Source organism: Asparagus officinalis, chromosome 9 (assembly GCF_001876935.1).
Source record: "Asparagus officinalis chromosome 9, Aspof.V1, whole genome shotgun sequence".
NCBI lineage: Eukaryota > Viridiplantae > Streptophyta > Magnoliopsida > Asparagales > Asparagaceae > Asparagus > Asparagus officinalis.
The window spans coordinates 35,037,388-35,054,897 of record NC_033802.1 but is presented as its reverse complement, the minus strand read 5'-3'; the positions used below and the strand labels follow the sequence as shown (position 1 = coordinate 35,054,897).

Genomic DNA, 17,510 nt, shown 5'->3' with positions numbered 1-17,510 from the left:
TGTCTGATTAACCACACTAATGAAGCTACAGAAGTTCAAAAACTTCATGGGATTTAAAATCTCGTGAAGTTTAATGCCTGATTAACCACGCTAAACTTCACAGGATTTTAAATCCTGTTAAGTTTTCAAACTTTACATGTCATTTTCGACCTGATTTTAGCCAGTTTTTAAAAAACCTGGCTGAAACCAGGTCGAAAATGATAGATAAATTTTAAAGGGGTCGCTTTTTAAAAATAAATACCTAAAGGGGTCTATTTTGAAACATAGTCCTCCTTTTCTTAAGGAGGATAGTGAACTTTTTTTTTAGGTTTGTTGATGTAACTTCTCCAAAATCCTTCGAACCATGTGTATCAAATCCTAGTCGTGGCTAAGGGGCACCTCCCAATGCACGACCTCAAGTATTCTAGAAAATTAAACTTTTGTGGATGTTCCCTAAGATAGTTGAACGTAAGAGGAGCACCTCCAAACACATGGCCTCCAATAATCTAGAAAAATTCTGTAAATGCTACCTAGTAAAGTTAAACCTAATCTTGAAGTATTACTCAAAGGCAGCTTATTAACTCAGCTAGCCTCTCTTAGATCATGATAGTGAACTTAACCAATGATTTTACCAATCATCTAACTTCTTTCTATTTTGAGAAAACTTAGGATTCTTTCTTCCATCAAATAATAGCTTTAAGACGTTAGCAAAATTTGCTATAAAAGATACACAAAAGATAGCTTCGTGTTAAAGACATTGAAATGTAAACAATTTAAAGACATTGAAGTAAACAATTTGCATAAATTGTGAGTCAAGAGAAAAGGGATCATTCAGTTGCATCTATTATACATACAACAATATCATTTTAAGCAAACTGTACCCCAGTGAACATGTGTATTTATACATCAAAAGAATTAGACACTGAAATGAGCAGTAAAACTCATTTTCTTGCGCAGAAAAAGAAGAAGGAAAAAAATAGCAAATAAACTTGCAACAAAACTGGGATGACCTAGTACAACTAAGCCTCCCATACAATTAGGAATCACAATGGAGGATAGAAGTATGAAGATAAAGAGAACCCCAAAAATAGCAAACCACCAATAGTTGCAACAGTGGCTTGTGAGATCTTGGAAGCTAACATGCTCCCTCCGATGACTGCAAGTGATGTGCAAATTGTGTGCCCTATCGTTGCTCCTACTGCAACTCCAACTGCATTCTTGTGTGTAGCGAGCTGCATTAATAAGAGAAACTTTCATAGTATATCTGATCTGAACAACAAGAAAATCTTAAATCCACTAGCATCACTCATTTTGCTAAGAAGTTAAAAGTAAGCATAAGATAAGGGAAGTTAAGGTAACATACAAAACTTGTTTGGGGAATTAGTAAGAAGAACCAAGGGGAACTTATTTCAACTCGTTTGGGAAGTTTAATAAAGTAAGTGCAACCTTAAACCCACCTCCCCAAACAACACCACACCCCCCTGCGCAACCCCCCCCCAACCCCCCCCCCCCCCCCCCCACTCCTCCCCCAACCCCTCACGGCGCGAGCCCCCAGCGCCTCCCCCCCCCCCTACCTCCCCAAAATAAATAAATAAATATTACCAATCTCCCCATCTATCACAAATGAGTTCCTAAACAAGGTTATGAGTCCCCTAACTTCCCCTACGTCACATTAACCCAATCCAAACAGGCCGCAAGGGAAGCAGTACTTAAGATCATGAAATCCAAGTGAATTTTAGTAATGTTAAATATTTGTGCTGATTGCAGATACACCGTGTATTACGGACAATGGTGGCATAGCAACTTAATGCCTAATTTTCTATCAGTATTTACACCCATATACCTCAGACTATGTCACATTTTCTCTGTTCAGTTACTGGTAATTTATCCTCCCGTGATTGCAAGGTGATATATCAACCCAACACAAGAAATAATACCATCTGTAGTTTAGAGAGTGTATGGACCAAGCAAAGAGTTTATATAGGGTATAAATGGTGGTACACTAATTAGTACAAGCAGTATGTCTGCAATTAAGCCCGACTTATTTGAAGAGAATGCTACCCATAGCAAGAGCTGTCTAGTTACTGCAGTTGTTGCTATCTGGCTACAGACACCCCATTCAGTACATGCATAGAGTCATAGTACAAGGGGCGTGTCAATTAGTCCTAAATTGTTTAAAGAAAAGACTTCACATAGCAAGAGTTGTGTAGTTACCGCAATTGTTGCTATCTGGCTACGGTCACCCCATTCAGCCAAGAACGTCAAAATAAACGACTGCAGAAAAACGAAAATAAAACTTAATATTTTACGATGATGATCTGACTTTATAGAATAGGCAAATTCGTAAACTTTTGCGTTAACTGAGGAGGGACCCCCTATACCATCCCACAAGTGCAGATAGACTTCATGTCGTTCTACTGTTGCAGACATACCCCGAGAGTATTTTTTTTCCAACTTCACTTTTTTACCTTCATAGATTTTTTCTTAAAAAAAAAGGACAAATAGACCTCTGGAGGGTAAGAGGGGAAAAAACATCACTCTAAGAATGTCATTCTGCAACAAAACTACAGGGGTTTATCCAAAATTCGGAGATAGTATGGGGGACTATCTGCAAATAACCCTAAAATTTATCAACAATATTCCAGCATTGAAGTCTTCTCTCCAACTTACAGGAGATTCTCCAAGGAAAAAGGCTACGGAACCAGGGAAAAAGAACCTTTTTTTCGGAGAAAGAATTTTTTTTTGGGAAAAAGAAAGCATACCTCTAAAAATATCGGTGTACAAAATCTGGAAAGGAAGCGGCGATGTGTTGATTTCCCCTGCCCTGTCTCCAGCTTTTCTTCCACCTGCAATAATGCAGTCATAAAAGCATGATCATGCACCTAAAAAGGTTCAATAAAGCCTCTCACAACAACTACATACACAGGCTACTTTCATCAAAAACAGATCAAACAATAAAGCCTGAAAAACTTACTTACACAAATTTTCAGTGATAACAAATCAGACTACACACTTCTTCATTTTTCTACAAATGATATAAAGAAACAAATAGCCAACCTTTGCTTCTTTATTGTATTTACAACACTAAATGTGAAACTTGCAATAAATTTATAAAAGAAAATGTGTTTCTTAAATGGCATTGCACAAGAAGAACAGTTATCTCAACTGAAGCATTCTGGCCTTTTTTCCCTGTACAGTTCTACATTTTAATTATCCTTGTATATGCATATGATCATAAGATAAGGTACTACTTGTGTTAGGTTTTGGAACTCCAAGCTTAAAGGAAAACACTAACAAGAAACATTCCTTTAGCCACTAAATTTGTAAGGTTCATACATGATGCTATAATTATTTTATTAAATTTGAGTGTTTCTTCCATCCTGTACTGCTGTACATTCTGATCTTGGTCAGCCAGTATCTAAATCCTAAATATTATTTGGGACAAATCCAAGATTATCCATCATTTATAACAGGATTAAACAAATGAAATCATCCACAACAACAGAAGCCAAATATAAACTACCAATATAATTTGGTTTTAAAACTTTTCTTCCCCTAAACGATAATTGAATTACGTAGCAACGAAAATGGAAAGAATCATGTAACTCCTATCCTGTAAAAATGAAGTGGTGTTGGATACAGAGCACAGCAAGCCCCAGAGGAAATTCGACCATGTTTTACAAGGGAAATTTACAAAACGTCAACCTTCTGTTGAAAAGTACCAAGTACGTAGCAAGTCCTAGCCACAATATTAAGCAAGAGAAGGTTATGACATAGACCCTTAATGACCAATTTGCAGTTGGCAGGCATGTAAACCTATCTTTTCTGGGTTATACAGTTTAAGTTCATGCACCTTAGGACCAAGCCTCCAAGTTCCGCTGTATTCTAGAAGAGTCCACACAGAGACATGATTTTCCCTAGAAGTTGCCTTCGTTTTTATGCCACGAAATAAGCCAGACTTAAACCCACAAATCTTTGAAATTATGTTGTGAAATAATAAAAGAAAGGATACAATGAAACATTTGTATCACAGTAAACGTCAACCAACTAGGGAATATAATCAGAAATCTGGAAAAAAAAAGCCAACAAAGGCATATATTGCATCTCAGTAGTGAAAATTGCAAACCTCTTCAATCTCCTTTTTCTGTGATGCCTTTGAATCAGACCTCCAAGCAATATATAGCAGTCGAAGCCCAAAGAATGCATAGAGAACTGGAAAAGAATAATTTTGTAAGAACATAATATTAGTTTTATTCACAAATATCGTCAGCTCTAGTCACAAGACCTAGAACATATTAATATTAAATGACAACTGTGTTTTCATTTTTCCTATTTATATTTTTCTTCAAAGGAAAGCTATAGAGATGAAGTATAATGCAACTAACAGAGTAGAAAAATCCTAAACCACGACATGCAGCCATACAAGTGATGCAGGATCTGCTCATAAAAGAGGCCCTACATATCCAGCCAGTTATGAAGTCATGAGTGCATATTTAGCTCCATACACCAATTATGCAGCTGAAACATTTGATTGGTAAATTGCAAATGCAGCACAATATGTATTATACAGGTGAACTTCGATCAGTTAAAAGACTTCAAGATTCACCCAATTAAATACATTAAAACTGTTAGTAGTGGGCTTGGTAAATTTGATCATTACCTTGTTATTAACTATCACCTTCCACTAAGTTGTGCATTTCATTTGATGATTTGACATTAACACTTGGTATGTTTATAACACAGCTATTATCATGGACATTGTGAGACATACCAAAGAATGCATTTTAAATTTTAGCACTCATGTCAACATTTTATTAACTTGGCTTTCTTTCAATATCAATTGTTAACTTCTTAATAACTAGGTATATGTTAACACTGTTTTTTGTTCTTCATCTAATCTAATCCATCTTTGTAAGAGGCTTCTGCTTGTTCCCTGAAAGTGCATAAGTTTGAAAAATGGAAATATATTGGCACCCATTGATATTGTGAAACACCATGTAGATCTCCGAACTGTGCCTCCCATATCAGGTTGGACAATTCTATCCAAACGCTCCAACTATGAGCAGCCTGCTGGCCACCATCAGGGTGCCCCCAAAGCCTATTGGACTCTTAATGTTCTTGCCGTCACAATAGACACTTGTTATATCTAGTCTCATATCTATATCTATGATGTCTACTGTCTAGTACCAGGGGCGGCTTCAAAAAGAACTTTCACCACTGGGGGAAGACCGCAACTATAATAAGACAAATTTCTAACTACCTATGCTAGTATAAATTACTGTGGTTACTATTTAAATAGTTAAAACACTCCATGAAAGTTCGTATCTTTTTTATGATGGTTTTCAAGTAGTCAATCAATAACAAAAAATTGAATATTTAACAAAAAAAGATAAAACAAATCTAAAGATCACAGTCTGTACTCCTGAAGAAAATAGCATCATGTTTGCATTTTTTTCCTTTTCAACAGAAAAAGTAGTATTTTACATCAAGAAGCATCACCAATTGAAGGACTATTAAAAGAAACAAATTTAAAATTCAAATTCAACAATTGGAAGAAATCTTCAATGTCAAAAGCAACAATGAAATAAAAATTTCACATCTGCAGCCCGCTCCAAGAGGCAACAACAAAGAGATCCATGTAGTTGTCCATCCCGAGAGCAAGGGCACCGAAAAAGAGATACTTTGAATCTTAAGATAACAAGGAGACACAAAGACAGAAGAGGTCTCTTGTGGAAAAGAAAAGGTCTTTCGCGAATAGCTCTCTCGAGAAATAAAGAGTGGGAGTCATGATCTATCTTGTGAGAAAAACAGAAGTGTAAGGGTTTTATTAGGGTTGCGAACTTGGGATCTATGTTGGATGTGGGGGTTTGTGGATGATGTGGCAAGTTAAAGAGTTGATAATGCTCAAGGGTTTATTATTGAGATAATGGGGACTAAGTAACTCTTAGTAAATTATCTAGTGGTCTAAAGCTAACTTTCCATAGGCCCTTAAATAATTTTCTAGGACCCAATGGGGGCAGGTGACCCCACTGCCACCACTGTGCATCCGCCTCTGTTCAGTACGCAATCAAAGTTTTGTGTATAGGTTTCAAAAGAGCCCAACCATGAAGAAGAATCTGGATGTTATCCAAGAACCAACATATATTCTGGCGTGCAGCAGAAATTTTCCTATTGGCATTAACTCTTCCTTAGATTAATTTAATGGAGGCTTATTGGGTTCATTTATTATCCAAGATTCACGTAGTTACAATTTAGAAATTGACATTGGCTGAGTTCCTGTTTTTAGAGATGCTTAAACAATCTTTGATTTATCAGTATGAATAAGGTGGTGATATTAATGATATGAATTGAAAGTCTTATATCATATCTTCCAATTTGAGCATGAGGGGTGGGCTGCAAATTCAAGGAGCCAAGACTATCTAGAGCCAATTTCTAAAATCATGATGATCTGGATTTGTGCTGGCTACAAATGCAAGGAGCGTAGAGATATTGTCTAGATCCTTCATCATGATCTGGAATCTGGACTAGCGATTTACATTCTTCAAACCATAGATCTGATGTCAAACTACTACCACCTGCAACTTTATGACCACTTGATAATATGAAAGAAAGGTCACCGTCATTTCTTCCATTATTCATTGTCAACTCACTACATTTTCAACATGCAGAAGAATTACTCCTGTCACATTACTTAATAGCAAACTTAAGAAATATATCAGTTTTCATCTACTGCTGCAGTAGTTCTCAACTCCAAAAAATGTAGTTGCCTGCATGATCTTTTTCAAACTGAATTTGCAATGCTAATATTGTATGATCAATATGATTGAATATAGAAGGATTTAGCTTTATATACAAAGAGCCAAGTCTATCCACACCTATACTTGCGAGAGTGTTTAATCACTTGTATTATACCAGCAAAGGCATTACAATCATACTAATGAAGCCTTATGTTAGCAGCTGTGACATAAATCACAGTCCCTACACCAACTGCAGCGGTCCCTCTCTCTCCCCCCTCTTTCTCTTCCTTACATGTGCATATCTAAGGTTCAGATACTTAGAAAACTAGAGAAATGACTGTGGTGTCCGAGTGCGTGAGAGTTTGTTGGATTTAAATCTAATTAAATCTATTTGTGGGCACATATGTTATATCAGTGTGTGTTGCTATCTTTACAGCTAACCCACATAAAGTGATCAATCAGGTAATTAGGTCGTATTTAAATATGTCATGGGCTAATTGTGCAGATACCAGATTGTAATTCTAATTTAATGATGGGCTAAATTAGAAAACTACAAGTCTATATAAAGGGGTTATGGTCCCTAATCTTAGAGTTAAATTCTCTACTCTCTCCACCCCCATCTAAAGAGAATTCTCAAGAAAGAACCCTAAAGGTTAGAAGATCCAAAACTCATGTTTCAGATCCGTGCAAATCATCACGGATTAAGGTATGCTTCCGCTCTCATGTTAATCTCTATGAATTAATCACAATTAATTCTAACAAGTGGTATCAGAACCACTGTGATTAGTTCTTAGGGATTTAAGATCAAAATTTAGGTTTTTTGATCTAAAATCTGTGTTTTTGTGAACTGTTTTTAAGCATGAACAGTAAAGTGCATGTCTTACTTTGTTTTCCCCTTCGGTTGATCATTCTGGATCAACAAAAAAAAAAATTGATCCATATTTTGTTCAAATTCTTGTTCTGGTGATCTGGATCAAATCATTGATCAAGATCGTGTTCAGTTCAGTTTTGGGATCTGGATTTTTTTTTTCAAAGAATAGATCTAATACATCTTCATTTGGTTTTTTTGGCCAACGTTCACCACGTTCTTCGCCGTTGAACTGTTCGCTGGCGGCCCCGTTGTCAAATGAAGACAGCGGCAGCGACAATCAGGAACCCTAGGGTTTCAACCCTAGCGTACGAGAGCTTCAGCAACGGATTGTATTGTTTGGCCGTCGGTCACTGGTCTCTTCGCCAGCAATTTAGTGGCTAGCGCCCCACTGTCAAATGAAGACAGCGGCGGCGGCAATAAGGAACCCTAGGGTTTCAACCCTAGCGTACGAGAGCTTCAGCGGCGGCGGCGGCCATCTGCAGTCAGGAACCTAGGGTTTTCGAAACCCTAGGTTGCAGCAGCCCAAGTGACGACGGTGGTTTATTTTTGAAACCCTAAGGGGTGGAGAAAATTAGGGGTCGAGGTGCTTACCTGTATTCAGTCGAGCTTCGATCAGGTTGCAGGCGAACTCGTCGACTACGTCAGTAGGCGAGCTTCGTTGGCAAACAGCAGGCGAGCCTGGATCAGACGAGTCTTCATTCAGGCGAGCTCAAGCCCCAAATTAGGTGAGTTCGAGCCCCAATTTCAGGCGAGCCTTCGATTGCTCGTTTTAGGCGAGTTCGAGAGCTCGACTCAGGCAGGTTCGATCTCGATTCAGGCGAGCTTCGGCTCGAACATCAGGAGAGCTTTTCGAAGCTCGAATCAGGCGAGCTTCGTCTTGGTTAGCAAACTTCGATCTCAGATCTTCAGGCGAGCTTCGAACCCTCGAGTCAGGCGAGGTCATCGCTCGAATACAGGCGAGCTTGGTCTCGAGCTGCAGGCGAGCCCTCAAAATTATTCAGGCGAGCTTGGGTTGGGAATTTTTCTAGGCGAGCTTGGATTTGGGAAATTCGGCGAGCTCAAAGAGTGAGTTCGTCGACTTTAGAGTTGGGCGAGAGCGTTTGTCTGCTGTTGAGAAAAAAAAATTGAGCTCGAATTCAATTTAGAAGGAGGCGAGCTTTGTTCTCGTCATAAGGTGAAAGAAGCCAGCAAGCTTTCTTTCTTTTAGAAATCGAAGGCCTTGCACATATAAGTTATGGGTCTTGCACATTTCAATTCATTACAAGTGTTCTTGTTAATTGTGTGGGCCTGAGTTAAGTTTTTAGGCTTATAATCAAACATAAGGATTTATTTGGTTATGGGCCTATATATTAATTAACTTAAGTTGGGCCAGTAACTATTTAAATTAAGGATTAATTGAATTCTTCAATTAAATTCTATTGTTATAGGTATCGTTTAAGAATGGACCTGTACTTATTTGTTTTTCAGACCGAAGCCCAATTAAAATTTTATTTGGGCTATGTGAAAACAAACTGAATCCTACTTAGTTTTATTTTAAGTTGGGTCAGAAACAAATTTAAGTCTTGGGCCTATTGAGAATTATTTGAATGTTTAAATAATCATATTCAAGTTATGGGCCTATAACAATTAAGTTATGGATTATTTGATTATTAATCAAATAAATTTTAAGTTGTAGGTCATTAAATTTTTAATGGGCCTATCTATGGTTAATTAAAATAGAGAAATCTATTTTAATTGCTCAGGTAACTTCAGAAATTCATTTAATATGAATTTAAATTAAATTCGGTAGTTAATCAATTATTTAATTCAAATAATATGACACTAATGTATTAAGGTTGTCTCTCATTCCAAATGATTAATTAAAACAAGATGTTACCAAAGTAACATCTCTTGTGTAGATTATTCATGAGGGATGTTAGACGGTTGTGTGTATGTTTTCGTGTAAATATATAATCGGCCCAAAGGAATATTAATATTTATTTAGACTGTATATACACATGCGATGATAAACGTGTGACAATTATAAAGTTTACATGTGAATAATGAATCGATCCAAAGATAGCTTCATTATTCGACATGAGTTATTGTCAGTGTTTGATCATTACAACAAGGTATCACTTACAAATTAATATTACTGTCCAAAGACTTGATATTAATGTTGTGTCAGATATCTTAAGATGAGATTTGTCATTATTTAAATTTTATTGATTACTAACTATGGTTAATAATGTGAGCATCTTTTGTTCTGCTGTAACTATTTCTGCTAACATAAATTCAATTCTCATGCTTAATGGGATAAATTTCAAGGTTTGAAAAAAGAATATTTTAATTATTCTTGGCTGCATGGATCTAGACCTTGCATTAAGAACTGAACAACCCCAACCTCTCAATGCAAAAAACACTCCTGATGTGAAGGAGTATGAGAAATGGGAGCGTTCAAATCGCATGAGTCTAATGATCATTAAGCGCGGTGTTCCGGAAGCCTTCAGGGACATAGAATCCGAAGGGATTACTATGGCTAAAGATTTTCTTACCGAAATTGAGAAACGTTTTGCGAAAAACAATAAGGTAGAAAGAAGCACGTTTTTAGCTCACTTGATTTCAATGAAGTATAAGGGCAAGGAAAACATCAGGGAGTACATTATGGAAATGTCTCATATTGCTTCAAAACTTAAAGCACTCAAACTCGATCCTTGCGATGAGTTATTAGTGCATCTGGTTTTGTTGTCTCTTCCTGCACAATTTATTCAGTTTAAGATCAGTTATAACTGTCATAAGGAGAAATGGACTCTGAATGAGCTCATTTCATACTATGTGCATGAAGAAGACATGTTGAAGTAAGATAAGACTGAAAGTGCTCACTTGGCTCATGCCTCTAAGGATAAGGGCAAGAAAGAATGATAATGAAGTTGTTAAGGGTCTAGTTCAGAAGAAACAACATAAGGATAATCAGGGTTGTTTTTTTTTAACAAATCTGAACACATAAAGAAGGATATATTCCTTAATTTGATCTGTTCTGAGGTTAATTTAGCTTCAGTACCTTGAATCACTTGGTGAATAGACTCCTGTGCTACTACTCACATATGTGTTTCTATGCAAGGTTACCTGAGCTATTGAAAGCCAAGTGATGTTAAAAGATACATCTTTGTGGGCGACAGATAATCGATAGATGTTGAAGCAATTGGGCATTTTAGGTTGCTATTAAGAACTGGTTCATATTTGGATTTAAAAGATACTTTTATAGTACCGTCTTTTAGACGGAATTTGATTACTGTTTCTATATTGGACAAATCATGTTATTATTGTTCACTTGGAAACAATAAATTCAGGATATCTTTTAATTTAAATGTTGTGGAAACTGGTTACTTGAGTACTCATAACAACCTATATTTGCTTGATACAATTGCTTCTTATAATGAATCCTTGCACGTGGAATCATGTGGTACTAAGCATAAATTAAATAAGAAAAATATGACGATATTATGGCATAAACGCTTGGGTCATATCTCAAAAGGTAGAATTGAGCGTCTTGTGTCTGATGTCATTTTGGATTCCCTTGATTTTTCAGACACTGACGTATGTGTTGAATGTATCAAGGAAAAACAGACCAAAGTTAAGAGATTAGGTGTAAATAAATCATGACCCTTAAGGATATGGTAAGAAGGATGATTACTCATTCTTCTTTACCAGAGTCACTCTGGGGAGAAGCACTAAAGACAATAGCTTACATTCTGAACAAAGTACCAAGTAAAGCAGTTGCTAAAATACCTTATGAGCTTTGGACTTATCGAAATCCTAGTTTAAAGCATTTACATATTTAGAGATGTCCAGCTGAGACAAGACCTTATAGGCCAAATGAAAAAAAATTGGACTCCAAAACAGTTAGCAACTACTTTATTGGGTATTCTGAACGCTCTAAGGGATATAAGTTTTATGATCCCACACTCAGAAATATTTTTGAGACGAGAATAACAACATTCTTTAAGGATGTTGAGTTTGGGAGGAGAAATAAGGTTAGAGACATTGCTTTTGAGGAGGAATTGATTTTAGACCCAATCCGTACAGTTACTTTTGATAATATTCAGGTTCCTATACCTGTTGCTCAAAAAGTAAATCCAAAACCTCAAGATGACAATGTTGAATAACTCCCTGTTCCAGAAGAACAAACTCAACAACCTCATGAACAAGTGTCATTAAGGAGATCCATAAGAGAAAGGAGAAATGCTATTCCGGATGATTATATTGTATTTCTCTAAAAACATGAGGAAAGCAATGGAATATTGAAAGATGATCCAATCAACTTCCTTTAGGCCATGAAAAGTTCTAACTCTCAACAGTGAATTGATGCCATGAATGAAGAGTACAAGTTTATGCAAGACAATAAGGTTTAGAAACTTGTCCCATTACTAGAAGGTACAAAACCAATTGGTTTAAATGAATTTTAAAACCAAGCGGGATGCAAACGGTAATGTGGAGAGGTAAAAGACGCGTCTTGTAGCTAAAGGCTTTACTCAATAAGAAGACATTGATTATACAGAGACTTTCTCTTCGGCTTCATCGAAAGACACTTTTAGAACAATTATGGCGCTTGTTGCTCATTTTGATCTTGAGCTTCATCAGATGGATGTTAAGACTGTATTTCTCAATGACGACATTAATGAGATGATTTATATGATGTAACTAGAAAACTTTGTGTCAAGAGACCTGAATAATATGGTTAGCAAATTATGAAAATCCATCTATGGACTCAAGCAAGTTCCTCGTAAATGGTATTATAACTTTCAACAATATTTATCTCGTTTGGTTTTGAGATGAATATTATTGATAATTGTGAATATCACAAGTTCAGTAGGAGTAAGTATATTTTTCTGATTCTGTATGTCGATGACATATTACTTGTCACTAATGATATAGGCATATTGTACGATACCAAGAGATTTCTTTCAAAGAATTTGAGATGATAGATCTTGGGGATGTCTCTTTTATATCAGAAATCCAGATACATCGAGATCGTTCTCGAGGTATACTTGGATTATAATAAAAGAACTATATCGATAAAGTACTCTTAAGATTTGGCATGCAAGAGTGCAAATCAGGTAACACCCCTGTTGCTAAAGGAGACAAGTTTAGTCTCAATCAGTGCCCTAAAGGCAACCTTTAAAATTCAGAAAATACAGAAGACTCCTTATGCTTCGGCTGAAGGAAGTCTAATGTATGCTCAGGTGTGTACGCGTCCGGATATTACGTACACTGTTGGTATGTTAGGCAGATACTTAAGCAACCTTGATATAGAGAGCAGTCTAGAGGGTTATGAGGTATCTTCAGAAAACAAAAGATCACATGCTTACATACAGAAAATCAGAATTGGAGATCATTGAGTACTCTGATTCTGATTTTGCTGGATGCCAAAATAACAGAAAGTCTACATCAGGCTACATTTATATGTTAACAGGAGGAGCTATATCATAGAAAAGTATCAAACAGACACTCGTAGCTTTCTCCACTATGACAGCAGAATTTATAGCTTGCTATGAGGCATCCAACCAGGGAATATGACTGCGAAATTTTGTCACGGGACTAGCATTTTGAAAAATATGGAAAGACCACTTAAGTTGTATTGTGATAATAATTCAGCAGTTATGTATTCCGATAATAACATAAGCTCAATTAAGTTAAAACATATTGACATTAAGCTCATAGTTGTGGAAGAAAGGGTGCAGAATGAACAAATATCCATAGAGCACATTGGACAAACTCCATGATAATTGATTCTTTTACTAAAGGATTGCCACCTAAGGTCTTTTATGAGCATATTACTCATATGGGTGTGGCATTATTTGAAGATATCATGATTTAGTGGGAGTTTGTGATTTTGGTACTTTATGTTTGGTTATATTGTCTGATCAGAATAAGGTATTCAGTTAAGACACTCTGTTACATTATGTTTGGTTTTGACCTCACTAAAGTTTAAGGCAGGACCAGTTGAAAATAGACATGTACTGTTCACATTGCATGTAATTTTTATGTTGCACAACCATGATTGATCTATGTCGTTTGATTGTATTGGTATATGTGACCATTGATGGATTTAGTTACGATAAATGTGACGAAGGCCGCTTTGATCCTATATTAATATACTCAATAGACGAGATTGTTCGGAAATACCCTTATTTATGATCGCAAATTTTGAGCTCATAAGGTTATACACACTTTAAGGAAACAAATGGTGCCCAAGTAGGAGATTGTTGGATTTAAATCTAATTAAATCTTTACAGCTGACCCACATAAAGTGATCAATCAAGTAATTGGGTCAATGGGTATTTAAATATGTCATGGGCTAATTGTACAGATACCAGCTTGTAATTCTAATTTAATGAGGGGCTAAATTAGAAAACTATAAGTCTATATAAAGGGGTTATGGTCTCTAATCTTAGGGTTAAATTTTCTATTCTCTCCACCCCCATCTAAAGAGAATTCTCAAGAAAGAACCCTAAAGGTTAGAAGGTCCAAAACCCATTTTTCAGATCCGTGCAAATCATCATGGATTAAGGTATGCTTCCGCTCTCATGTTAATCTCTATGAATTAATCACAATTAATTCTAACATTTGAGAGATTGCAGAAATCTACCTCCCAAAGCACAGAAATTTTTTTTTGTATGTTGGGCTAACAATCTTTTTAGTCATACATTGTTGAACAGATGTTTCCAAGATAGCTATAAAACCAGGCTAATGCACGTGAGTGGACGTCAAGAATTGTTTATTGATAAATAACTAATATAAAGACGGATTTTTAAACAACAATATGATTACTAGAATCATTAAACAGTTCTATCATAATGTTACATAATCCAATGAAATATAAAATTTCTCCTTTCAAAGTTGGAGCTGAGCTCTAATAGATGGACAAACTGCAAAGGTTGCAACCCTCTTATTATCTCTAACAACAAATAGAGTGATGAAAACCCATCAGTTCCCAAACTAAGAATCTGAAAGCTCAAGATAGTGATGACAAGACCTTCAATCCCAAATTAATGCTCACGGTGTATGAAACTAATACCAGTGCAAAAAAGCATCTAGAAACAAACCACTCGCATTGCAATTCTTTCAACGTAACGAAAAACAACTAACAAAAAAATTCTAGGAATGTAGACCTAAAAGAATTTAAGAAACAATACCATTTATCTCAAATCTACAAGATCACTTCAGTCACATAAATTGTCATGTAATGTTAGTTAAGGCGGTCAAGAATAGAGTACCTGTAGCTGCGCTATTTGTGTGCTTCCTTGATATCAAATTTGGTACAATCCTACCAAGCCCAGTTGACAATACCTAACACAACCAAAATATAAATTAGGTTCATCCAATAAGGATGAAGCAAAACACTATACATATTGTGTTATAATAACTATCAAGTAACGTAGACTTCAAATCTTATAGCCTAAATTTCTTTGCTAGCAAAAGGAGAATGAAGAACAAGTCCTTAAACTCAGTTCCCTTGCACTTTCCTCATGTATTATAGCCGCAAAAGGTAAATTTAGGGAAGTTTCCAAGATCTTACTGTCATCACAACGAGTGCACTAAGGGCACCAGACAGAACAGTCGATTTCGGATGCCGCATTGCCATAAGAGCCGCAATTATAAAAGTCTCATCTCCAATCTAGATACCAAGCAACAACAAATAGGAGCATTCACATTGTATATAAATCAATATCAACCACAACTGGAAAATAAAAATAAAAATCAGAGAGCTGTATTGAGCTTCACCTCACTGACTAAAATCATTGAGAAACTTGCAAAGAATGCATCGAAAATCCCTAGACCAGTTTCTCCCAAATCAAGAACGCTTTCTTTACTCTTAGAAACTTTCTTCTTCACCGCATGTAGAAACATCTGTTGACAGCAAAGTCAAAACAGAACAAAACTTATTTTTGGGGGAAGTTTTCATGATCTCAGAAGAAAACTAAATAAAGAATCTCCTCACTTTCGTGCGGCGATCTAAAGGCCTCGTCGTCGACTCCACCGAGGCATTCTCAGCGGTCTCAAGCTCCAAACCCTAGCAGATCGAATCAATAACATTCTTTTTCTTTTTTCTGAAAATTATCGAAAATGAAAGAAAGAGATTAGAGATTTCACCTGAGACGATGCAGAGACGACGAGGATGAGGAGAAAGAAGGCGACATGAAGGAATCTGAATCTCGAATCAGCGACAGTGAGATCCATGGCTGAGGATCTCAAACCCTAAAATCGAACAATCTTAGGACTTCAGATCCTTCGAAATTGAGACGAGATTGAATTACGTTTTTCTCCCAGCGATCGAAATTCTAAAGAAAAGATCCCATCTCGATTCTGGATGTTTAATTAATATTTTGTTTTAGTAATTGAATTCTAAATTATTACTATTATTGCAGAGGGAGCGAAGTGCGCCAAAGCGCGTGGATTAAAACTTAGAAACTCCGCATTTTCGCTACTTTTGAGCTGTGTCACTGATAACTCGGCTTGATATCATGGCCGGCTTGATTTTTAGCCGTAGTTATACTTCATTGTTTTGGGCCTATTATCATAATTTTAAGCTCCAGGCAATAAGCTTTCAAATGTTTTAATGGGCCTATAGTTGATATTAACTGGAAAATATTTGGTTGGGCCATTAATCCCATTTGATAATTACTAGGATTTCATTTGGCACGCGGACCAAGCTTAGATTTAAGGTGTAATTCAACCTGTATTTATCATATCATATTATATCATATCTATCTAATCAAATCTAATCATATCACGTTCCCTTTAAAATTGTGAGTATAAGTAAAACTTTTAGCGGAGGATGTTGCTTTTAACCTTTTCAAATATTAGACTGTTATCTTATTTCTTGTTCCTAATTCTAATTAATAGAATCCATTTTCCAAATATCACACCCCTCATAAACTCTAAAAATCCTTCACTGACATCAATGGAGGAAGAAGTCCAAATCCTAAACTTCTAGTATCAAAAAATCAACAAGATCAACTCAAAAGCCCTACATCAAATCTCTCTCTTCACTAATCTCTTCCTCGCTTCTTTCACTAAAAAGTGCTAGAAACGCCATATTGGAAAGAAGAGGCAGATTATAAAGATCAATCATTTACGATTTGCAGTTCGACCGCACACTTCGACCTTAGATTTTCTAATTCATTGTCTTCCTATTACTCATTTGTTTTCTATTGTTTGAACATTTCTACCGATTTGTTGTCACTAGTAAAAAAATAAAGATCCTATCAAACTAGACCAAAAAATTTTATCTAGTTTGAGTCAAATTAGATGGAAATATTTCCGTTTAGAAAATTCCATCTAGGTTGCCCCAACCTAGATGGAATTTTCCGTCTAGGTTGGCAACCTAGACGACAATTGTTTAAAAAATATTGGGCCCAGCATGAGAGATGGAAATTTATGTCTAGGATGCCTAGGCTAGGGCCCACCTCAAAAATAAAAAACTCTAGTCCTAATTTGTATGTCGCTCCAACTCTATCGCCGCTCATGACCGCTTGGTAATCTCGATCGCCAAGTTTGTCACTGCTCTCGAGCCCACCACCCATTGCCGCCCGCTTGCCGCTATTGACCCTGCTGTCATTGTATACCTGCCACCCCACGTTGTCGTTGTCGCCGAGTTGCAGCTCTACGCCGCGCCCCATGCGGCTACCTCCTTAGTCCCCAAATTTCTATTAAGGTGTGTATTTTCATGAAATATTTCATTTTTAAATTTTTGCAGTTTATTGTTTAATTTTACCAAATACCCTAAATTCTAACCCAAATGGAAGAGTTTCCCAAGAATTTTTTTTCAACTATTAACCCTAATTTTAAACACTAATTTGACACTATTTTGCCATATTTAAACAACACTTATAATCAATTCTAAACCTTAAATTAACTACACTTTTAAGCTAATTAAATAA

General features: G+C 36.3%; 1 protein-coding gene across 2 annotated transcripts; it reads right to left on the bottom strand.

Annotated features, from left to right (window-relative positions):
- Positions 768 to 16,055, bottom strand: LOC109824628 (GDT1-like protein 4). 2 transcript variants are annotated; one of them, XM_020391253.1, is made up of 9 exons: positions 15,721 to 16,051; positions 15,569 to 15,640; positions 15,352 to 15,477; positions 15,146 to 15,244; positions 14,844 to 14,916; positions 4,106 to 4,191; positions 2,742 to 2,825; positions 2,194 to 2,253; positions 768 to 1,211 (listed from the first exon to the last, which is right to left on the bottom strand). In XM_020391253.1, exons 1-9 carry the CDS (start codon positions 15,805 to 15,807, stop codon positions 1,023 to 1,025), a joined length of 876 nt encoding a protein of 291 aa, XP_020246842.1. In that variant the 5' UTR covers positions 15,808 to 16,051; the 3' UTR covers positions 768 to 1,022. The 2 variants fall into 2 exon arrangements, with proteins under 2 accessions (XP_020246842.1, XP_020246843.1); XM_020391254.1 differs by lacking the exon at positions 2,194 to 2,253 and having other exon boundaries at positions 15,721 to 16,055.

Coding starts and splice junctions, on each gene's coding strand:
- LOC109824628 (XM_020391253.1), bottom strand. CDS start 15,807: ATGGATCTCACTGTCGCTGATTCGAGATTCAGATTCCTTCATGTCGCC. Junction 15,478..15,568: donor CTTTAGATCGCCGCACGAAA/GTGAGGAGATTC, acceptor TGCTGTCAACAG/ATGTTTCTACATGCGGTGAA. Junction 14,917..15,145: donor GTGCACTCGTTGTGATGACA/GTAAGATCTTGG, acceptor TGGTTGTGTTAG/GTATTGTCAACTGGGCTTGG.